The sequence below is a fragment of the Talpa occidentalis genome, unplaced genomic scaffold (assembly GCF_014898055.3).
Source record: "Talpa occidentalis isolate TD23 unplaced genomic scaffold, MPIMG_talOcc4v2.1 talOcc4.11, whole genome shotgun sequence".
NCBI lineage: Eukaryota > Metazoa > Chordata > Mammalia > Eulipotyphla > Talpidae > Talpa > Talpa occidentalis.
In genome coordinates, this window is record NW_023601104.1 from 91,455,013 (window position 1) to 91,479,478 (window position 24,466).

At 41.6% G+C, this 24,466-nt stretch overlaps 1 protein-coding gene across 9 annotated transcripts in view; it reads right to left on the reverse strand.

Annotated features, from left to right (window-relative positions):
- Positions 1–24,466, reverse strand: part of TTLL5 (tubulin tyrosine ligase like 5) — a 259,441-nt gene that overhangs the window by 122,715 nt on the left and 112,260 nt on the right. For all 9 annotated transcript variants that reach the window (XM_037503833.2, XM_054691987.1, XM_037503831.2 and 6 more), the window contains one exon: positions 6,908–7,062. In XM_037503833.2, coding sequence (XP_037359730.1) covers positions 6,908–7,062 — 155 coding nt within the window. The remainder of the gene's footprint in view (positions 1–6,907; positions 7,063–24,466) is intronic.

Here is a 24,466-nt window from a genome sequence, read left to right on the forward strand (position 1 = left end):
GGTAACAAAACTCTTCACTGTAGAGTTTGTATTTCAAATGTCAATGTTGAGTTCAAGTACGTAGCTAGATATTTGAAGCACTAAACATGTAACAGACAGATTCTTTCATCCACTCAATTTTCCTTGGTGCAACCAAATTTGGAAGAACATAATTTGATTTCCTCTGGACTTTAAGATTGTCCCATTTATTAATCCCCTTTTCAGTTTCCTTACCTGCTGTGCCAGAAAGCCTGCTTTTCTTATCGAAAACCTTCTAGATTGCAATCACATTACTGAGATACAACCATATTTCATTTTCATCACAGAACGATAGTAGAACTTATTTCGAAGGACCAGGCCAAACAATTATCAGGCTAGGTAAATACAAGTCTTAGCCTGATCATTCATTCATGCTTTCTCTGAGGCATAAGATGGTCCTATTAGGTCAAAATTTCTCCTGTTAGGTCTTGTGAACACCAGGGACTGCCGCAGAGGTGATGTTCTGATTTCCTAAGCTCTCACTTGCTCCACCTCCAGCCTTATTTGCAGCTCCCAAAGAATACTTGGCTCCATATTTAAACATATTTAAACCTTTTAAGTTTAGCTTCTCTTAGTTATCTTTCTTTAGGAGTACATTAATGGTTTACAATAAAAATTTTTACTTCACAGTGAAAATGAATAATGTGAACCCCACCACCATAATGAGGTGTAACTGCTTTCCTGCCAGGATACCGAGTGACACTGCACTTGACAGCCGGCCTGTTTTATCTAAACTAGATAGTAAACCGAGTGGTGCTGCAATACCAGATCCTAGGCAAGTCTAATTATTTGTTTCTCTCTTCTCTGGAAATGGAACTAATAGTTATCAACAACTCATACTAAAATTTTGCTCCTCAAAGTGGCTGCAGTCAAGAGAAGACCTTTACTCCTTTCCAGATTTTATAAGTCTATCATTTTCTTTTATTAAAACATAGATACAGGGAGGTTTTTCTTCTTTTAGAATCTTAGTAGGACTTCAAAAGCATTGATTTCTTAGTTGCGCTTGCTCAGAAATACGCTGAGTGTGTTTTTACAAAACAAAGAACAGGAGACAGGATGACATCTTTAGCTAAAGGTTCAGGGGAGGGTTCTGGTCTTCCTTTACACATTTATTGTGTCTACACTGAGTAAGCTTTAAAAATGGATCATCCATGTTATTCTCTAAGAGTCAGAAAGAAAGATATAGTGTTTCTTGACCACTGTGATTCTGTCCGTGTTCTTTCAAGGCTGGTAAATAGAGTTAACTTAGAAAATAGAAGATGACCGAAAAATCAGGTGAGAATGAAACTGAATTATGAATTAAATAACTGATGTAATTTTCTAATTCTAGAAAAGCAGTCTTATTCAGCTAACCACATGGATTTTTATCACTCAAGCATCTTGTAAAACCAAAACAACCATTAATTGTGGACAAAGAATTATGAAGTAAACAGTTAGTAAAATAGGATCTTGCCTCTAACAATAACTCTGCGTGTGTGTGAGTGTGTACACACACACATGCATGCGCTCAAGCACACACTCATATGCACATGTGTTAATCCCAAGGAAAGGGAAGATAGTATCTTATAAGACTTTGGAGGGAAGGGCATGTCTTGGTGAAGGAGGCACTGCAGATCTGTCACAGAGCTTGAATTGACACAGAGCATAACCCTGGAGAGGTTAGGTGCCTGGTTGAGTGAGAAAAGAAGCAGAGTAATTTCAGATAGAAGTAAGGCCTGTTATCAGTCATGCTGGAGAAGCATCTTACAGGGGAGGAAATGGTAAGGACAAGGCTCAGGTACACTTTATTTTATGGGAAAGGAAGGAAGGAGAATAAGGAACGAAGTATCATTTCTACAGAACGCTGAACATGAAACACTTCTTTTTTTGCAGTTCCCCTCACCCCCACAGGGTTGTTTCTTTTTGTGATTGTGCTCTTTGGCTAGAGAGTGTTGTTTATATAACAGGATAAAGTACAAAATTATAAGCTCCAAACTCCTCCAGAGAAAAGCTCTCCCAAAGCTCGACCCCCAGGATGGATGGAAAATATGAGTGTTTACTGGCTGGAACATTGAGCTGCAATGGAAATTTCAACATTCAGAAGAAGATAGCAGAGAGGAAGGGCCTGTAGAGCAGAAACAAGTCGCCCTTCAACAAAGGGGTCAAAGAAAAGGAAGAGTCTCCTGTTGGCCTCACTCTGATAGCTTCCCTTTCTCAGCTGGAAAGGCCGCCTCTCTGGAACCCAACTCTGGGAGCACACTGCTGATGGGTGATGGCTGAAGTCTCTTCCTTCCACAACATCAAGCCATCTCCCATCTCCTTGGCAGGGGCTGATGTCCCCCTTCCTATAAAGTTAACATGCTTTTAAAAAAAGAATTAGAAGCATTTAAAGGACTAGGTTCAGAATAACTAACCTCTGCACAAAGGCAGAGGTTAGAAGGAAAACTTTGCCACTTCAGTCACTGAGTAACTTTTGCAGAACTAAGGGTCTCTCGTTTCAATCCTTACACACGCCTCTTCTTCCTTTTTTATTGTGGGGGGAAAAAGATAGAAATTAAAATTTACCATCTTAGCCACTCTTAAGTATACAATTTCCCGTGTTAAAAATATACTGTGTGATGAATTTCTAGAACTTTATCTTGCAAAACTGAAATTCTATACTGCTGAACACTAATTCCCCCTCTTTACTTCCTTCAGTCCATGGCAACCAACCACCTTTCTACTTGATTTTGACAGGCCCGACATTAGGGGCTTCTTATGAGTAGGATCATACAGCATTTGTCCTTTTGAAACTGATTGATATCACAAAACATAATGTGCTTGAGGTTTATCTATGTGGGAGCATGTGACAGGATCAAATCCTCTATGAGACATACTTTTAAAAATATTCTTTCTTTTTGCCTATGCTGTAAAATTCAGATCTTTTGTCACATCTGTCTGACACTGTTCTCTAACTGTTCCGTGTGTGTGTGTGTGTGTGTGTGTGTATGTGTGTGTGTGTGTGTAACTCTTTCTCCCTGTTAGGTGGTAATTTCTCAGTAATCAAGTACTATATCTTCAGTCTTTTAGGTTCCCCCCAGCGCCCCACACCCTGCTGAGAAGATGCAAGCTACCCCTTAGATAGTAAACGCTGTGAGATCAGGTTCCATTCTGTTTTATTTATCGCTAATCCCCTGTGTCCAACCTAATGTCGGACACGCAGAAAACAAAGAGGACATATACTTTAAAAGAAATAAAGTGACCCAAATTTCCATCACTTCATACTACACTGTATACCCCATTCCCCGGGACTGAATTTCAAGTTCTGATATACGGATGTTCCATGGAGTAGGCACCAGCCACACTGAGTAGCCTGTGACTGTGACGTCTTGGCCTGTCACACAGAGGAGGAACAAACTCAGGGCAATGCTTTCAACTCCCCATCTTTAATATCGAGGAACAGACAGATCCCCAGGTTGCGTGTGTGGAGAAGCCAGAGATGGATAAAAATAATTCAATGACAAACGCTGGAAAAACATACAAAGAGGCAGAAGCCAGACATTCGTGGGATTCCCTGACAGCTCGATCCACAAGGAAGGGCTGGACTGGAAAAAACAGAGCCTCAGGTTCCTGCCAAGCTGTCTGAGGCCCTGTCCTTCCCAAATCATTCCAAGCAGCAGCCAAGACTTTACAGTAACCCTTCCAGGTCTCACAAAGCAAGATGCACTCACTGTGAACCCACCGAATGCTCCTCACTTAGAAACACTCCTTCCCGACGGCGTCCAAGTGCACGCGAGGTTGTGCAATGACCAGATGTCCCCGCACACCCACCCTCAGCCCCTCAGGTTTCCCTGCATTCCCAGAACATGGATAACTAAAAAGCAGCTTGAAAACCCTACCCAGCTCATGGGCTGAAGAAAAGCTCCAATACTCAGGTATCAGCATCTAGAAATCAAAAACTATCTTTCATTAAGGAAAAAAAAAAAAAGAGGTCATGAATGTTCGGTACCAGCATCCCAGAGCCCTATTGTATAACTCTAAATCGGACTCAGTTGGAGGCACACCTCAGGCTTCTAAACATGTGACTGGATTTGGCCCTGAATACTTTCTCTTCTGGAGAATGGCCTGCAATTAATCTCACTTATTACCTCTGAAAAGTAACAACAGAGGAATGGCTCGCCAAGTCCAACTACAGAGTGTCTAGGGAACTGCGAGCTACATGGCCAGGCCTCAGACTGTCTGGGCAAGTTGTGGGCTCTCTGCCTTTCTCTCCCACAACAAAGCTTGAACAGGGACTCCAGACAGACCGAAGGAACCAAGGGATTTGAAGAGCTGGGCTGAGCTCACACTGACCCAATGGGAGACGACAGCCCTGAGGCTACATCTGGGGTGGTTTCAAAACAGCGGAGAGAAGAACAAGGTTGTCTGGTGAAAACTTGTGTGATCCATAAAATTGAGAACAATAGCAATACCACAGGGAAATGAAAAATAACATTTTGCAGAGTTCTCGTGAGTCACCAGTTTTCATTCCTGTGGCTACCAAGTCACTGAATCCTCCGCTACGCAGAAGAAAAGTCCAGCCAGCAATGGGATTCTCTTTACCTCTTGTTACTGTTTACAGGGTAACCCCTCGTTTAGCAAGTTATCAGTTTATCAGCAGTGGAATCCACTGTTGCTATTGTAGAAGAACTAGTATGAGCACCTTTTATTTACTTAGCACCCACTTCCAGGGAGAACAAAGGGTTTTAAGGGCAATCTAAAAGCTCTCAGAACAGGCCAGTTTATAGGTAAGTATGCTTACCTAATAAAAAGATTAAATGTATAGCTTAGGGTCACTCGGTGTCAAAACCAGCAATAAAACTAACATCTCCAAGCTACCAATCCCACGTTCATTAAACACAATCATGCTGCTACTATGGGAGGAGCAACAAGAGCTAAACAGCCCCAAACAGCCACCTACCAGGTAAAGATGGCTATCAGGGCACAGTACTGTGTAGAAAGTCGATTTACAGCCAGGTCTGGAAGAACCTCTGGGAATTCACTGAGGGCAGCTTTAGGATGGGTACCTCTGGGAATTCCACATGCAACGGGAACTCCCAAGCTGAGCCACCAGGCTGTCCGGACAACCAGAGGTTACCTGGGAGCACAGGAAGAGTTCCTCTGCACTGGAATGGGACCTAAAAACCGGCCCAGCAGCCTGAAGAACAGTTGAAGAGAGGACTGCTGTGGGCACAACTGCCCTGAAAAGGAAAAGGCCAAGAGACTTTGTGGAGGCTGCTTCTGGTGCCACTGGCTCTGGAGCAGGTCACAGTGGGCCCTTCTACCACTGCTCATGAGCAGTCTGGGAGAACATCACTCACGGTGCTGGGCTCACGACCTGGCTCTGCCCTGACAGATTCCTTCATCTTTCTGTGCCTCAGCCCTGGCAGGTGCTACTGGGAGAAGGCTCTACACCAGCCATCATTTTTATTAAAAATTTTCCCCGCATTCCATCTACAAGTATAAAAAATGTGAGACCTCTACTTGTCCAAAATGTGTAGTTTTGACATTTTGCTTATAGCGTGGAAAATGGTTGTAGCCTTGCTTATAGATAATACATCCAAGGTTGCAGTGAAAATGTCCTCCATAGAAACAAGACTCTGGTTGTAAAATGAAAATGGAATATTTGGAAATATTTTATATGGAAAATAAAGTTCTATGGTATAAACAGAATTTCTTTTTTTTACGACTTATGTTTTAGGAATGTGGTCACTCTGTAGACTGTAAATCACCAAAAGACAAGACTTCTCCTGTGAAGAGAACTGTGTGGGAGGATGTCCCAACTGAAAAAAGTCCTGCCTTTTGGGCTTCAACTTTTTCTAATTCTCAGTTGAGATGACTCTTCACCCAGACCACAGTAATTACTGGTGTGAAGACCGCTGCAAAGCATAATGTAATGGGCTTATGTTTATACTGTTTCCTGGGCAGTCTCTGCTCCCCAGATTAGCTCCTTAAGTAATAATTCTAGTACCAACACATACTTTAGCAACAATTAGATTTTCCTCCATATCCACAGTCTTGGGTCAACCCCTCAACCCCAGCATACCAAGAGATACATGACTGGAGGTGTTGGCATGGAGGTAGGGGTTTCTGGAGCCACAGCTGTGGTGAAGTTCCTATTTTTTTGGAGGGAACAGTATCTCAGCTGCTCAGAATACTTCATCACAATAGCCACATTCCCTTCTAGTTCGTTTGACTCAGAGATAAATATAATAAAACACATTTAAAAGACCCCAAAGCAAGATGTACTGAGAATCTATTTCTTACATTTTTTTATATAGGGGGGCTTAAAATATGGATTGAGACCAGATTTCAACATAGTGGTTTCTTTTTGAATTCAGAAACTGCTTACTTTATGGCCAGAATCTATTTGGATTTCATCCTCTGCCACTTCTCCCAACTACATAAAGGAAAGCTCCTTCCCACTTCCCAAATGAAAACTGTCCAGGGAGGCTGTTTGAGTTTAATTATATGACCTAGATGAAAATATAAAAACAAATACATCCTTCAAAAGAAAGAAAGGGCAAAGTTACTGCAACACCATGTAGCACAAGGTATAAAAAAATGAGGAAACAAGGAGAAAATGTCAAAAGTCAAAACATGAAAATGCTGCCTACAGGGAAGGACTGAACCGAGTAGAAATTCTTGCTCTTTCTCCCAGAAGTGAATTTACTGCACTGTACCAGGAACTTCCTCTTCACTTATTTGCCCACAAATTGTCTTACAAGTAAAAGGAGGTCCTCTATGGAAGTGCCAGAGGAGTGGGACAGGCAGGGAAAGGCATCTCTCTCAGCCATCTCTGTGCAGAAGACATGGAAATGGCTTGCTTAGGACCCAGGCCATCCCTGTGTGACCAGAATGTCCTGGTGTGACGCTTTGGCCCTTCACATACCTGCCTCCAGGAGGGCTGGAGTGGCTCTCAGGAGCTTGCGGGTCTGACTGTATTGACCATGTCGGGCCACTGGGACTGATGACAGGCCGAAGGGTGGGGGGAGTGGAAGCACTGCTTCTGTTTATGACGCCACTTGCCAAATTCAGGTTTGTTACCTAGAAATGAAGTAGGAAAATGACCTGATTTTACTGCATGTTAGAAAAGTCATTAAAAACATATGGGAAAAATCAAATAAAGTCCAGGAGATGCTGACTCATCTGAACTGAAACAGTTGCTGTGACAAGGGCACCCATTACAGGCTAGCTTCTGTGCACACTGAAGAGCAGAAGAGAGGGTGCCTGGTGGCAGTGTATGTTAACAACTATTTTTCTGCAGAGGCATCTACTATGCTAGGCGCTGTGAAATACAAAGAATAACGAAAACAGCAAGAATGAACTGAATATTTACTCTGTACCAGGCAGATTCTAAGAAACTAGACAAGCTACTTAGTCTTTCTGGCCTTCATTTCCTCATCTGAAAAATCCCAAATGTTAAATAAAGCATAGTCATAAATAATAATCACTGTGATATACAAAGAACTCATTGATTTAGAATGAAAAAATACAATTAAAAGAAAAAGAAGGAATATTGATCATGCAATTAAACATTTAAAAGTAGTCATTTCCACAGGCAGTCAAAGAAATATGAATTACAAGATCCACTTGTAGGGCCTCCCCGGTGGCACAGCGATTGAGTGCTGGGTTGCTAGGCTGCCCACAGCCTCTGCAGTGCCAGTTTGATCCCCGGCCGCCGGGCGAGGGTCCCACATGGTGCGCAGACCTCTCCTGCTGCCCACTGCTCCCCTCAGCAGTGTATTTCGTCAGTCTGCCTGCTCTGCTCCCTGCTCTGACTCTGGTGAATTCTCTCACCCTCCCACGCTTCTGACTGTACCCAGTGCTTGTATAAATAAACAAATCTTTAAAAAAACAAAAACAAAACAAAAACAAAAACAAGACCCACTTGTATGTGCTACACTGACAAACAATAATGATAAAAAATATTAATACTTAATTTTGGCACGGGGTGGTATTAGATAGGTATTCATACTATTCATGTGAGTATAAACTAGTAGAATCTTTCTAGAAATAAAATTTAGCAATATATTATTAAAGGAATTAAAGTATTAGTACACTTTACTGCTACAATCTTCTGGCAACTATGCTAAAAACAATTACAGATCAGCAATGACAGTGACTATTAAATGCCAGTTTCTATTTAGTAGAACTTACAGTGTGTCACGGTCTGCAGAAATGAGTATTTTCTGCAACTCACTTCAATGGCCATAACTGTGTTGGTAAGTACTATTATAACTCCCACAAAGAAGGAAACTGGAGGCCTGGGAATAAGTGGTCAAACTAGGATCTGAGCCATGGTCTTTGGAACTCCAAAAAGCCCATGCTCCTAGACAACTACACTATATCGTGAACAGATTTTGAAAACAAGCATGGATTTTAATATTGAAAAAGGAGGTCTAGATGGCAAACAGTATTGTTAAACAAATTTTGCTCTATCTCTATAAAGGAGCAATATGTATCCATCAGATTTTTTCTGGAAAAATATTTAATGATCTAGAAACATGCTGATTATATTTAGTTAAAAAAATAAAACCACAATGTGAAACTGTACAGAATATATTCAAATGTCCTTAAAGGCACACACACACACACACACACACACACACACACACACACAAGCAGATGTGTGCTCCTAAAGCACTAGAAATAAAAATCTAAAACACAGATAGCATCTATTCTGAGAGCTTAAATTTTCTTCTTTAGAGTTACCTGTATTTTCCAAATCCCTTTATGGGGCAGACATTATTTTTACCATCCAAAAGAAAAATCCTAAGTTATTATGAGAAATATAGATGTAAGGAGACAAGCTTAAAACTTGGGTGGCAAGGAACCGGGGAAAAAAAGGATGATTTGGGAGGCATTTCAAAATAAGTTGTACAGGGAATAGAATTAATAAAACTTGGTTTTAAAAAATGCGCGGGTTGGGGGTGGGGGGCTGAGTCAAAAAGTGGATGTGAAGTTGAATGCAGGGTGTTGCCCGAGACGCTACAGCATAGTGACCCAAGAAGCTGTGGATTCCATGGAAAGTGTTCTCCTATGAGAAGTCCTAAAAACCTAATCCTTTTCACATTTCCAAATAGACAAATTCTGGATATTTTAAGAAATCTAAAAATTCTGAAAGAAATAAGTTATTTTTAGTAATCGCTTAGTATTTCATTCCCAGTTATAGGATTCAGGAAGTGAGACTGGCCCAAGAGCTTCACACTAAGAGCCCAAATATTCTTCTTGGGAAAAAAGCCACTTTCCACAGATCAGGAGTGATTCTGGAGTCTGTGGGGGTGGGGGACGGGACACTTGGGCCCCACCCTCCACATGTGGACCCATTTTAGAAGGAGCCTTGGGAGCCAGCCTTGGTTTATCATTTCTAACCCCCTTTTGCTGCTACTAGGGGGAGAAGGAAGACATGAGAAGACTAAAGGAAAGGATGCCAGAGGGGATTATGGCAGAATGTTCTGGTCCCTGGTGCCTTTGAAGAGCCGCATCCTTCTTCCTGCACCCTACAGGCAATATAGGTTAGGTTCTCACTCAGACTCCCTGCAGGACTAGACTCATCCTGCCCCACACCTTCCTGCCCTGATGCCTGGGCTTCAACATCAGCACTTTGAAATGAGACATGATCTTGCAGCTTGTAAAAATACAACAGTGTGAGAAAGGTCTCTGTGATATCTAACAGCTTCTCTGATGACTGTCTCAGCCAGCTGTGCCAAAGACTTAATAAAAAAGACTTATTAATAATTTACAGTGGAACAGCAATAAAATGGACAAAATGTATACACTTGACCATGTTTAGTATAAAGTCTGTAGTTGGGAGATTTAGTAAAAGGAAAGAGAAGAGATAATCAGACCCGGTAAATCCTTGATCTTTTGGCTAGGCTGCCCCTAATTTAAACACCATCATTTTTGTCCTATCAGCCAACACTTACTAGCGCTCACTCTGTGCCGTGCTCTGGATGTTCTTGCATCACCCTAATGTACATTCAACATCAATAAGTCCTCAGAAGTAGGCTCTGTTGTTACTCCCGATTACAAAAGAGAAAACTACAGTCTAGAGGTGCTAAACAATTAGACAAAAGTCACACACCTACTAAGTGGCGGGACCCAGATTAGGAAAATCTTCCTCTAAGTGCAAGTGCATATGGTGTACAATTTCTCAAATAATACAGTTTATCAGTTGGATTCTTACAGTCATGTCAGGTACTTATAAGTACGTGAGGTTTCATGTTTCTCTTACTCCTTACCCATTATTCACAAAACTAAATGCTGCTATATCCATTGCAGAAATGGAGAAACTAAGACTCAGGTTATGGTAAGTAATCTGCCTAAGGTCACACAGCAGTTCTAAAACTCTTATTTTAAAATCCATTTTCTAGTTTTGAAATTAATACAAAAACAGTCCAGTTATCCTTGTTATGAGAGATTTTCAAAAATATAATAGTTACATAACTCAAATTCTGAAAACAGTGATTATTCAAGAATTCACCTGCTGTTTGCTGTTACCAAACTATACCAGCTATTCCTTGTTTCTGTTAAATTTTATTGCCCACTGCTTATCCTTTACCAGAGGACATCAAAGAAGTAAAGCAAAGAAAAAACATACTCAGTTTTGTTTCTTAGCAGATACATTAAAAGGTGGCAAGAACATGCAACTAATTTTGTATTATTGGTAGGTTTCGTTTTTTTCCTGTAACAGCCATTCCTTATATTGGCTCATGGATAAACCAAGAATTGGTAGTCATTGTGATTTTCTTCTACACAAAAGCAAAGTATTATTTATTTTTAGAAATAGCAAAAGTGGGAAGGAGTAGGGAAAATTATTATCTCAGCAACTTTAAGGTTTTAGTACTTCTCAGTGTTGTTTGGAAGCTCAGGCATTAATTAACACCAGTAAGTACACTGTTAAATAAGCCGAGGATGCAAAAAAGTAGATAAAACAGTTTAGAGCAAGTTTCAGAAAATCTGAAGTCTACATGCTATGCTGCCATGAGAAATAATGGTCATTAAAAATAAACCAAGAAATTTAAGCCTAAAAACAATCAGCTTGTTAAATATTCTTCCACCCCCGCCTTTTTCTAGTTGCTTGGCTAAGTGAATGCCTGCCTGTGGGAAAATTTAGTCATGGGTTCAACTACCACCCGAATTTTGGGGCCTGTTAGCAGTTTCACTCCTTGCTCTCCTCCTCCTCTTCTGCTCCCACTCTCCTGGAGTAGCTTAGCCAGAGGTTCCCCTCTCATTCCCTTCCTCATGTCCATTGCCACAGTGGCTCAGTGCATTTTTTTTCTTTTCGTACCAAAATACTGTTTATTTTAGAGCCAGTCTTCCGAATAAGGCAGGTGAGCAAATATGTGAATGTGTGGGGTAGGGACACATTGCATGCATTCCATCTAGACAGGTGTTTAAATTACAGCAGGAATAAATACAGGTGATGGATTGAAAAGGGGGTAGGAGAAACAGAGAGGGCGGCCAATTTCCGGCGGCTGGCCCGCCCAAGTGTTACTGCTTGTTACTGCTGTTTGCTAAAACTAACACTGCTGCCAGTGCTATAATTAAAATATGATGGCATTGCCTTGATGGCTTCCCAGAATACACCCACCACCCTCCCAGATACATAACCTTTTGGTATCCACAGAGGATAACTACATCACTGTTGTTTTCATTAGCATGTCCTAGAAATACTGCAGTTCTGAATGCTCAAAAGCAGTCTATACCGCAAAGATAATTCAATAAATATTTACCACATTGCCTATCATAGGCAAGGTCTTGGGTAAAACCCTAAGGATATATATTTACTAAAAATGTGACCCCTGGCCTCAAGTCATGAAGGAATTTATAATCAGTTGAGAAAAGACACCTAGACAAACAGCAATACCTGAGGCCTCCTGAATGTGGCAGTGCATTAGCAGCAGTGCTAAGGAGATTCAAAGATGGTACCTGAGCTCATCCTAAAAGGGTAGGTAGGAGGACTAGTGTGGGGATGGAGTGGTGGTAGAAAGAAAAAGTGTAAGAAAAAAATGCAGAGAGAGATAAGCAGGAAGAGTGTCTGAAAAACAGAAATCAGTCTAATTTGATTAAAATGTAGAGCAATTGAAGACAGGGACAGAAAAACCACTTGAATGTCAGGTGAAAGATTCTGGCATTGATCTAGGACAAGGGGAAGCTTGCTCAAGAGTCTGCTGGAGTGGGACTGTGCCAGAACTGTGCTGTTTGGTGGGGTGGATAAGGAAGGTGTAGATCAGTTGAGTCACAAGAGTTGGGTGAGAGGTAGTAAGGCTGGCATGCAGGACACACTACCGTTGGCCTTCCTCGTGCCCCTCCTAGGTAAGGAAGAATACTGGGCCGTGGGCCTGGATAACTGTATTTGCAATCTGCTAAGAAAAGCTCTCGAGTTCATGTGTTCACTCATTCATGTTTTCCTTTTTGAAGTGACCCTCTTTGATATTATCTCTTCCCATGTAGGTGGGAAGACAAGATGGACTAGCTGTCATTTAAGGAGGGACAGTCAAGAGTCGGCTTAGGAGGCCAGCTTTGTTCAAGGGCCTTAGAGGAAAATAAGTCTTCCTCAGGTTTATCTTTCCAGACTTATCTTCAATAGAAAAATGGTTTGGGGACCAAGATTAACAGGTGGATCTGGAAGGAAGGGGAGGGGAGGACCAACTAGATGGCTTCAGTCTAAGCTATAGGCCTTGTGAGCAACAGATCCACACACTTCGAGGCCAAGCCACCAAAAGTGATTGCACTCAGGAGCTTAGAGCCAAAAACCTTAAGAGTAATGAAGAAGTCTCTTGCCTGAGGTACCTCTCTGAACATCCTCTCCTGCATTTGAAGGTAGTTACTATGGAATCCTAGATTTGAGCCATAGTTCTGACTCTATTCAATGAACATGTGTGCAGTAACCTCCAGCTCCACCAAGAAACAAAAAAGCCAAATAAACTGACAAATGTAAGGGTACTGACATTTTAGCAGATATTTGAAAAGAAAAACACCCAACACAGATTAATGAAAAAACAAAACAAGGGCCTCCCCGGTGGCGCAGTGGTTGAGCGCTGGGTTGCGAAGCTGCCCACAGCCTCTGCAGCGCCGGTTTGATCCCCGGCTGCTCCCCAGCCACCAGAGGAGGGTCCCACATGGCACGCAGACCTCTCCTGCTGCCCGCTGCTCCCCTCAGCAGTGTACTTTAGTCCTTCTGCCTGCTCTGCTCCCTGCTCTGGCTCTGGTGAATTCTCTCACCCTCCCGCGCTTCTGATTGTGCCCAGTGCTTGTATAAATAAATCTTTAAAAAAGAAAAAATAAAGTTAAAACAAAACAAAACATGAAGCTGATATCCAGTGTGAGTCCTTGAAACTTTCACCAGCTCCATCACTAACCAGCATGCTGTTAAAGAACCAGTATATACTGGTTCTTTAAGGACAAGACACTCTTCAGGAGCTGATAGGACCCCACACTTCTGGGGTATCATTTAGCTACATATGGAATGGCAAAAATCTTCCTCTGACTGTGGCTCGGCGATTTTCATCTGACTCTTATCTTCCTTAACATAGTACCAAGGTTTATCACTGTTGGTTGGGAAAAAAAGCAATTCTTCCAGTCCATGAGCACAGAATACCTTGCCTTCTCTTTGTAAGATGTCTTCTTCTAGTTTTCTTTGATAATATCTTACAGCTTTTGCTGTACAGGTTTTTCATAGCTAAGGTTAAAGTTCATTGCAAGGTATTTAATTCTTTTTGATGAAATTGTAAATAGGATTTTTTTTTCATGATTTCTCTTTTCTGCTAGTTCACTATTTGCATATAGAAACACGACGGATATGTGTATATTAACTTTGTAGCCTGTCACTTTATTGTAGTCGTTGATTATATATAATTCCTTTTCACTGTACTCTTTGGGATTTTCTATGTATATTATCATGTTATCTGAAAATAGTAATAGTTTTACTTTTTCCTTTCCAATTTGGAGACCCTTTTCTTATCTATTTGCTATTGCTAGGGCTTTAAACACTATATTGAAAAGACACACAAATCAAAACAACAACAAGCTATCACTTCATACCTGTGAGAACGGCGGTTTTCCAAAAGACAAAAAATAACAAGTATAAGAAAGGACGTGGGGAGAAGCACTGTTAGTGGGAATGGAAACCGGTGCAGCTATTATGGAAAGCAGTATGGAGATTCCTCAAAAAATTAAAAATGGAAATTCCATATGATCCAGTTATCCCACTTCTAGGTATTTGTCCAAAAAATGCTAATCAAAGAGCTGTATGCAGCCCCATGTTTTATTTCGGCCTACTATCATAGCCAAGAACTGGAAACAACCATCAACTGACAAAAGGATAAAGATGATGTGGGATATACACAATGGAATACTACTCAGCTATATAGATTTTTTTTTAAATGGATAAGATCCTGCCATTTGCAACAACATGGATGAATCTAGAAGGAATTATGCTTAGTGAAAAATGGCAGACTGCATGACTTCATTAATGTGCTGTAGAGAGAAAACAGACAGGTGAACTAGATAAGATAAAAACGAACTTTTGGACTATAAGCTCAATTAATGGTTACCAGAAGGGAAGGGTTAAATCAGGAAAAGGGAGACAATGATATAGTGAAGGACAGATTTGAACTTTTAGCAGGGAACTTAATGTGGTATAGACACAAATTGATTGTCAATGATGGCACTCCTGAAACTTCTATTGTTATTTTACTTCCAAAAAACGAAGGAAGGGAAGGAAGGAGAGAGGGAGAGTTGGTTTTGGGAGAGAGCTCCCTCAGCTAGAAAGGATCTTTGCCATTGAACTACATCAAGAGCACAGCGGTGGAGCTGAAAGAGTCCATGCCACGTTTGTATGTATTGTAACTGCAGGTCTAACTTGCCTATCTCACCCCACAGATTTCATCTCCTTTGGAACAGGGAGGGTCTGTATTTTACTCACTGTTGAGATTTGTCTGGTCTTAAAGCTTTGGGCAAGGTTGTCAAATGGGTGAAATATTAGTTCTGACATACAGATTATGTTCTTTATCTGCCCCATATGTATGCTATATTTGTTTCTTCTTGGCAATGAAACTGCCAAGGGATACCACCCCATTTGCGATTCACTTAGTGAGGTTGTTTATAAATCTCATGTGTTTTATTTATCAAAATGGAGCTGAAAATTCAGCATTAAAAATCTGAACAACAGGGGCCTCCCTGGTGGCACAAGGGGTTAAGCACGACACTATGAAGCAATCCGCAGCCTTCACAGATGAGTTCGATCCCTAGCCGGCCAGGGAGCAACCCACAGGGCTCACCAGACCTCTCCTGTCTTGCCCGCTGCTCCCCTCAGCAGTGTATTTCAGTGGATCTGCCTGTTCTGTTCCCCACTGTGTCTCTGGTGAATCCTCTCATGCCCCGCACCTCTGGCCTATACCCAACTCTTGTATGCATAAATAAATAAATCTTGAAAAAAAATCTAAACAATAGCTTAACTTGGGAGCAAATCCATGATAAAGCATTTCCAATACAGCTTACAATACCAGCATAGCTCAACTCTCTCCTAGTGTGGGCTGTGAACTCTTAGGTAATTTTGTCTGATGAGGTCTAGACTTGAGGATTCACAAGATTATTCAATTAATTCAACAAATATTTATCAAACACCTACTCTTATTTATTTATTTAATTTTTTTGGCGGGGGAAGATTTATTTATTTATTTATACAAGCACTGGGTACAGTCAGAAGCGCGGGAGGGTGAGAGAATTCTCCAGAGCCAGAGCAGGGAACAGAACAGGCAGACTGATGAAATACACTGCTGAGGGGAGCAGCGGGCGGCAGGAAAGGTTTGCACGCCATGTGGGACCCTCGCCAGCAGCCGGGGATCGAACCAGCACTGCAGAGGCTATGGGCAGCTTCGCAGCCCAGTGCTCAACCCCTATGCCACCAGGGGAGGCCCATCTTATTTATTTTTTTGAGCACTGAGGATACCTTCATAGAGATCACAGTCTGGTGGAAGATACACTGGATATATAAAAAGAATGTATGAAGCAAAGATGATTACATATTTGGAGCAATCAATTTTACCCAAATAATTGATAAGACTATATGCGACGTACATGTTTTCAGAGGTCCTTAACTTGGAGACCATGAGACCCAGGAAATCAAGACGAAGCCTAGCTGGGGTTAGGGAGGGAGGGGTGGGGGTGGGAAGGAGGAGATTTGTCTGTGAAGACTTTGAAATTAATGCAGTTTTCTAAGGTGAGTATACTTTTTTTCCTTCAGGAGAAAGAATATACCTTTCATTTAATTCTCAAAAACAGACTGCTGACTCCCAGAAAGTTAAGAATCACTTAGACTAACATGAAGATAAACTTGCCTAAATCTTCACTTATACTGTCCTTGGAATTACATCATTATCATCTTGAAAATAATATTCTCTGTGTCACTCAAATGCAAGGTTGCATAAACTGAGCATGCCATGGGAACTTTCTTTGCCACAACCAGAGGGCTCTGGATGATCTGGAATAGGGAAATGCTGCAGCTAGTCCTTTCGACTTCTTTCAGTACATGTTACTAGAACAAAAGGCAGTCCTTGGAAGGGAAACACCAATGGACTGGGATCTGTTTCACTCAAGATAAAAGAAAATGAAAACCCAAAGTGCTGTATCTGTACTTACTACAGAAATAGTAGAGAATATATTCAAACAAGTCAATTTTAAACACTTCAAGGGCACTTCCTGAGCATTTATTAAATCATTCGCCATAATTACCAATGTTTTAAGCCACAACAACCAATATGTCTTAAGGTGGTTTCAACTCCTGTTATCATATCAATTCCTGCACGCTGACAAAATAAACCTCATGGAATTTACACTCCAATCACCAGGAGAAAGGGGTTTCTAATGTTAATGTGTAAGGGTTATAATGCAGTTTTTTGGCTTTTTTTTTGCATAGGAGATCTGGGGTATAGGCCAGGTCAAAGTTGTGGGGGCGGGGGGTGTGGGGAGGTGAGGAGTGAGAGGATTCACCAGAGACAGAATGGGGAGCAGAACAAGTGGATCTACTGAAATATACTGCAAAGGGGAGCAGCGGGCAAGATGGGAGAGGTCTGCCTTCCAGGGTTAGTTCCCTAGCCGGGGATCAAGCTCAGGTCCTAGTGGTGATAGCACTGAGACTTAACCCCTAGGCCACCAGGGAGACCCCATAAGGGTTGTAATGTTAATAAAACTTTAACCAGGTTTAGAAAAGAGGGGGATCTCTGAAGTTCTGATACATTAATATAAGTTATCGTGTCTCACCTTCCCTCCCAAACTTTGTCTTTTACATTACATAGTACACATATATATACATAGAGACAATGAACGTCTCAAAATTCACAAAGTGTTCCAGGTCAAGACTTGCCAAAGCCACTCCTGGAAAGCCTTATAAAATGGCCAAATCCCCTTGGAGTGTTTCTAATTTGTACATTCAGTTTTCATAAGTCAATAGGGCTGCTGCTACCGTGATAAAAGGACCCACTCATATTCTTTCTCTGGGGATGACAAGGCTGAATTTGTCTGCTCAAAGGACAAGTCGACTTTGCTGTAAAATAACGTTTCTCCTTAAAATAATTTGATGAAGAGTTCACTCAACAAATAACTGATAATCTAGGCAGAGTCACATGTTTTTCAACCTACCTCAGAGAGTGACGAGAATTTCTAACCAACCAGAGAGAGGGATTCCCATGCCTGGTTCCCTCTGCAGGCTCAACAGCAACGCTGCAGGACAGCAGGCTCACAGCGGTTAGTCATTTTCATGTGATAAGACGTGAGAGTCCTGATTCAAACGGAAAATGGTGGAAAATACCCAGGGAAAGAGCATAGAGGGAGGCAGACCTGGCTTTGAATGTTGGTTGAGTCACCAGCCACATGTGTCACCCTAACAAAGTCACTTATCTCTCGGCTTTTATTTTCTGCACCAAGAAAAGAAAGAAGTCTCTACCTCATAGAGGTGATGCATACAAAGTGCCTAGTACAAAGTAGACATTCAATTAATGTCAGTTACTTTATTCTAACAGGTGTGGTACTGTTAATGAAAAAAAGTAGAAAAGCAATAGCTTTTAATATAAAAGCCAATATAATGCAGAAGAGAATTCTTTTCAATTTAGCAAGTGTGTGCCAAGTGGCTACCAAGTGCAAGTTCCTGTGCGAGGTGATAGGTTAGAAAGAACTGCGGTCACCTAGTCTGTAACCCAACAGCAAGGAAGGGATCCAAGGTAACAGTACAGATTTGTTATAGATCAAGGCTATATAAGGGTTAAAGGAGCATGGAGAATGGAAAGATGATGTTTGGCTAAGACAGCAGGGGGGTTCTTTGTTCATTTGTTTATTCAAAAAATATGTTTTAAGTGCTCTTCTATAGCAGGCTAGAAAAAAATTGGTGAAAAATGGACATGGTCCCCATCCTCAAGCAAGTACCTTACAGTCCAGCAGAATCAGCATACCAAGTACAACCTACAAGTCAGGTCCCCAAAGAGCTCACTACTGTCACTACAGGAGACAGCTCTGAGGACATACGCAACGTGATGAGTGAGACAGTGCATGTTGAACCTAGATGGATGTGCAAGACTGGACATGGTGACTGGGGAGCATTCCCAGCAGAAGAGAGCATACGCTACGGCAAGGAGGCCAACAGAAATTCTGGTTGAGCTGCATAAAAACATGTGTGATGGGAGGGAGACCAGTTGGAGAAGTAGCCTGAAGCCAGATTCTAAATAAAGGCTTTGAGTAACATTTAATAGTGTGGGTTTCACATTGTAGATAAGAGGAAGGCCCCTCGAGATTCTTGTGCAGAGGAGTATTATTATCAGATCTGTGATTTAGAAAGATTCTTTAGAGCAAAGACTAGGGTGAACAGGAGGAAAGTAGCTGAGGGACCACTTAGGAGGTAATTGTAGGCGTCCACTTGAGAGATAATTAAGGCCTGAAGCAGGACAGGAGATGTGAAAGACAGAGGTTCTGTATCTGAGACATTGTAGAGTCAGAACAGGAAGACTTGGCAACTTCCTGGACATGGGAAAGAACGAGGAAGCAAAGACAGACAATGATAAGCCAAAGGCTCCACACCTAAATCCCCAGGAGAACTGCAGGGAAGAGAACAAACAGTCTTTAGATTGGTTGAATATTTTTAAAATATTTTAAATGTTTAAAATATGTTGAGTATTTTGGATGTTAGTAATACAGTTAGGTGGAAATGTCTAGGAGGCAGTTGGAAATTTGGACCTGGCACTCAGCTACGAGGTTCAAACTAAAGATGTCTATTTAAGAGATGTCTACATAACTACCAGATGAAGTAGTAAGAAGAGAAGGCTTACCCATGGGAAAACCCCAGAGAGGAAGAGACTCTACTGTCCCCTAAAATTTAAAGGTCCACTGGAAGGCAACCTGTGAGAGCAGAGAGAAACAGATGCCCCGGCAGTGCTGACCTACCTTCTTTAACGAGACTGTTGTCAGTCTCATATATTTGAGTTTACACGCCAGTGACTTTTTAAAAAATGTTGAAATGGAATCCAGTTTCCTGGGAAAGAAGAGGAAGAAATGAGCTCTGAGAGGAATTTTTGAAGGGTCAGGGAAGCTAAGGGAAGTTTTAAGGTAGGAGTTGGTCAACAATAGTGCCACATGCCATAGGAGGAAGATAAAAAGAGGTACCTGAAGTTAGCAATTCCAAGGGCAGACTGCAAAAGTAGGTATGGGGGAGAGGCTGGGGGCAGCAAGAGTATTTTATTTTAAAAAAGAAGTTTGGCAGTACAGGGAAGACAAAGATCTTAAGGGGGTGGCAAGACAAAAGAAAGGCTATTTTCTTTTGGAACAAGAGACCATGCAGTAAGCCAAGGAATAAAGGAAAACGGGGGGTTTAAAGTCTTGAAAGACAGAAGAGCTAGGAAATTAGACTCACTTGGCTCCAGATTGTAGAGCAGAGAGGAGCAAGACTCCAGGAGAATTAGTCTGATACTAAAATGACCCCATTTTACAGAGAAGGAAACCAAGGCAAGAAGAGTTAAGCAACTTGTCCAAGGTCTCATGGACTGAAGAAATTCTGCTTTTTCTACTTAAGCCTTTTCTGTCCAGAAAGAGTAAGAGTATGCACGTATTACAAAGAAATGCTACTCTTTCGACCAAGAAAGAACAAAGGACCAAATGAGCTGGACTTAGAAAACCACCATAACATCAGAGTACAAATGTCCAGTGCTTCAAAGGGGTCTAGATATACTAAGGAGGCAGGAAGGAAGTCTCCAGTGCCAAATGCCCAGCTTATAATAAACTGGGTGCCCTGTGTCTCAATCCCAGGGATGTGTAACCATGGCATAAATTTAGTTCTCTTTCTGCCAATTTCACCTTCATATTGGTATTTTTGTTTTTGAGATTTATTCAAGGGCTACGATGTACTTGAGGAAAAAAGCATGACTTCAATGGTAGCTGCTGAAGCAGAATAGTGATAATGAATTCCTTGGTATATGAATGACAGCGCATGAGTAATGGGTGTGCAGCGAACATTCTATCCCTACATGTATATCCTTCTCTAGGACCAGGCCGGAGGTTATCAGAGAGAGGAGCAGAAAATGAAAGAAATTGAATGGTTTTCTTTCCCACTCTCCATCTAAATGAAAAATGTGAGAAGCTGTGTCTCCTCCCTCATATGTATCTGTCAGCACATTTCCAGGAGGCCTGGCCACATCCCGGGCACTGGCTGGCTGGGAAACAGAGACTGACACAGCACATTCGTTCAGGCTGGATCCCTCGCCTGGGTGGTCTGCTGTTATCCCTTTGATTAAACTCCCAGGCTGGAAGAGCTGGAGCTGCTCCTAATGATAACTGGGTCCTGAAATCTCACACTCACCCGCACAGACGGGCCAGTGCTCTCTCTGATTCCCTGCCTCCCACTCCTCACCACAAAACTGGGCTAATTCACCACATTCTTCTGCTCATTAACAGTTTCAAAACCCACAAAGGGCTATGACTGTGCAGAGTGCTGCAGCTGTAAAGCACACCTCTCCCAGCACCGGGCGAGGCAGAGAGAGTGAGACCTCACACTGAAGCCCCGTTCCGGCAGCCCATCAGCTACCACAGTACTCCTGAGGAGCCCACCCCCACCCAGGTGAAAGATGCTTCTAGAAAACCCTGCTTTCAGGGAGGGACACACTGATTTCCAAAGGATTTCATCCTCAAAAGATAACCAGCCTCTCACATACCCAGGGAAAGAATTAAAATTGACCTGCTCTCTGCTCTGCTCAGATCTGTAAGGTATTTGCTGGTGATGTTCAGAACTTGTATTTCAAGCATATAGGTGCTGGCACAAACATTTCTGAAATGAACACTGTGGCCACTTCATGTTTGATATTCTTGTGTAGCTTGGGCTATAAACCATAAAATTAAATCATGGTATGTACAGTAAAAGTAATTACCAGGAGAATGAGGTTCTATTTTTTAGCCACGCAAATTCATAAGAGTACAACTCCTAATGCATTAGAGGCTAATTCTGGATAAGATGAAGTTTTATCATCAAATTTTGGGGTTGCAAATGCCCAAAAATAGATGACTGGATCAAGAAGATGTGGTACATATACACAATGGAATATTACTCAGCAATCAAAAAAGATAAACACATGCAGTTTGCAGCAACATGGATGGAGCTAGAAGGGATCATGCTCAGGGAAATAAGCCAGAAAGAAAAAAGAAAAATACCGGATGGTCTCACTCATAGCAGGAATTTAGAAAACCTAAATAAGAGACCAGGAAAAAAACAAATCAATACAAAGTAAAAATCAAAATCAACAAGCAACTATAAACCAGAGACACACTATGGGGGGAGAGATGGGAGGAAGGGAGGGGCGGGGAGAGGAAGGACTAGAGTCAAAATAAGGAGGGGGCTAAGGGGGGGTGCAATTGTATGGGGAATATAACCAAAATGAAAATGCATACATTGTGCAAAGATGAAAAATGATGTAAGAATTATATAAAATAAAATATTAAAAAAAAATTGAGGGGTTGTCAGAGTACTTTGTTCTTTACTTTAGGCTAGGTCGCCATTCCTCAGCATCTTCCCGGTAAGAAAAGAAGAAAAAGGGGTGACAGTGCCTCATCCTCCAATCCATTCTCCTGTCAAACACCTGAGTGACCCAGCTGAAGGGCAAAGCCCGGCTCTGTCTCTTTGGCTGCCTTCATCTATGGCACGAGGGAGAGCTCCTTCACAGGGCGTTCGCAGGTCTCCTGAATCAGCCCATCTTCTCGTCCAGCTTCCATCCGAGCTGCCCCCCGCCGGCTCCCTGTCCTCCAACACCACCAACCAGCGTGCTGTTCCCCACATGCACACAAGCTAGTTGGTGTCAGGCAGCCTGCCTGGCCCTTCGGCCACCCACCTGACTACCTTTCAGATTCAGCTTGGGTGTAAATTTTTCCAAGAAGGATGCCTTAGCCTTTTCCCCACTCCCAGGCTGGATTAGGCCTTTTGGTGCTTCTGACACTGGCACTCCTTAGAAATGGCCCCGCAGCGCGGTTTCCAAGCTGTTACTCGCATGTGTTTACATGGCTGCCACCCGTACCAGAGTAGGAGCTGTTGCAGACGGAGGACTATGTCTTATATCAAGCGCATGACATAGAGCTACAGCTTTTTAAGCTCTTTTTAAATGTTTTTGGATGAATAAATTAAAAAAAACACATGTGATTAAAAAGTTTTATGGGAAATGCCACCGAAAGGTTTAATGGGTATGAAGTTGAAATTACAAATAAAATGATTTTTCAGAAATACCCAAGGATTTCAGGTTGTTTGTGCATCTTCCCAAAAAACCACAAAAAAATTTAAATTTAGTTTTCCGTATTTATTTCCCCAGAAAACCAAGGTAAAGATTGTAAGTGTTTATGGGAAATAATTACAGCAATACTCAGAGAAAATTCATAGTTTTAAAGATGAAAAGCAAAAATGAGTGAAAATAAAAAGTGCCAAACTCAAGAAACTGAGGGAAACAACAAAATAAAGTTAGGTAAAAGTAGAAGAAAGTAAGTTAATAGAGATTTTTTAAAAAGAAAAGAAACAATTAGAATACAACAGAATAGGGTGAAAAAATAAATTCAGAATTATCAAAAAAGGAGCAAGGGAAAGAAAATATTCATTAAGACTATTGGGTGTATGAAAAAAAGAAATCACAAACACCGAATAGGAATCGCAAATAAGGGAACATCACAGGTAAGAAGAAATCGAAAGCATGTAGAGAGATTACTGGGCACAGAGTTGTTTCTGATGAAGCTAAGCTGAAGCTCTCTTGCCCCACGTCCACAGAGGGGAGCGGAACGCCACCACTTTCTGTTCAGATGCCCACCTCCTACCACAGAACCACAGGCACTGCATCACTTGCCTCCAAAAAGCTTTCTTTTCCAAATCAAATTAGAAAGCATTTATTATTGGAAGCCTTTTGTGGTTGAAATAATAATAGTTTCCATGTACATGGCATTTAGACATTACTAAGAGGTTTTTGCATATTATCCTCATGATCCTGTTGTATTTTCCCCCTCAATAAGTAAAGACTCTCAGGTTGAGAGCGGTTGAGTGAATTGCCCGAGATCAAACAGCTGGTCAACGGCAGAGGAAGGCAGGTCTTAGAGGCTAACCCAGTTCTGTCCACTACTCCACCCTGCTTATTATATACACTGTACCTCAGCACTGTACCAAGACTCTGAGAGTTAAGACTGACATCTAATGGCAAGTTCAGATCCCTATGAATAGGAGTCTGATGGACTTTTAATTCACCAGCACTGCTGAAAAGTACAGCTTAAAGGGAGATGACTTCCCAATTAGGATTCCCACCTTGGATTCCCACAGGATTTGAGTCATTTTGAAAATCTGTCAACACTACTATTAGTTATTTTTTACAATTATTGCAAAGAAAATTTCTTAATGCCTTGGTGCTTCTAGCTGCTCATTTATAAACTAGAAATATAAACTCTAGCCGATGACCAGGTGAAAAAAAGTATAGCAGATCACTGGTCCTTGCCCTTCCTCAGAGCCACTTCACAATCCAGAATTCCTCCCTGTTTTACCATAGTCATGGTAGTCATTCCCTCTTCCCATCATGCTATTACTAAATTCTAACTATCCAAGTCTGTTCAAGTCTCAAGACTATCCCTGTAAGATTCTTAGCTTCCTATTTCACATTAAGCCTCCTCAGTTACTTTCTTTCAACTATTAGGGATTTGAAAAAGCAAATGAATTACAACCTCACAGAGTGGGATGAGGCTGGAGTACAGGTAAGACTGACCTGTAGTTTGGTCCTAACTTTCATACAGAGAAGTAGGGCACCACCAGGGAGCAGTGTGTTGCCTACTTTTAATGTGTGCTTGAAGTAATTTTCAGCTTCATTTTTCTCCTAGACTATCATTAAAGAGTTGCCAACAATTAATGAATTCTGATACAGCAGACACACAGAAATTATAACCATAAAGTTAAATTATA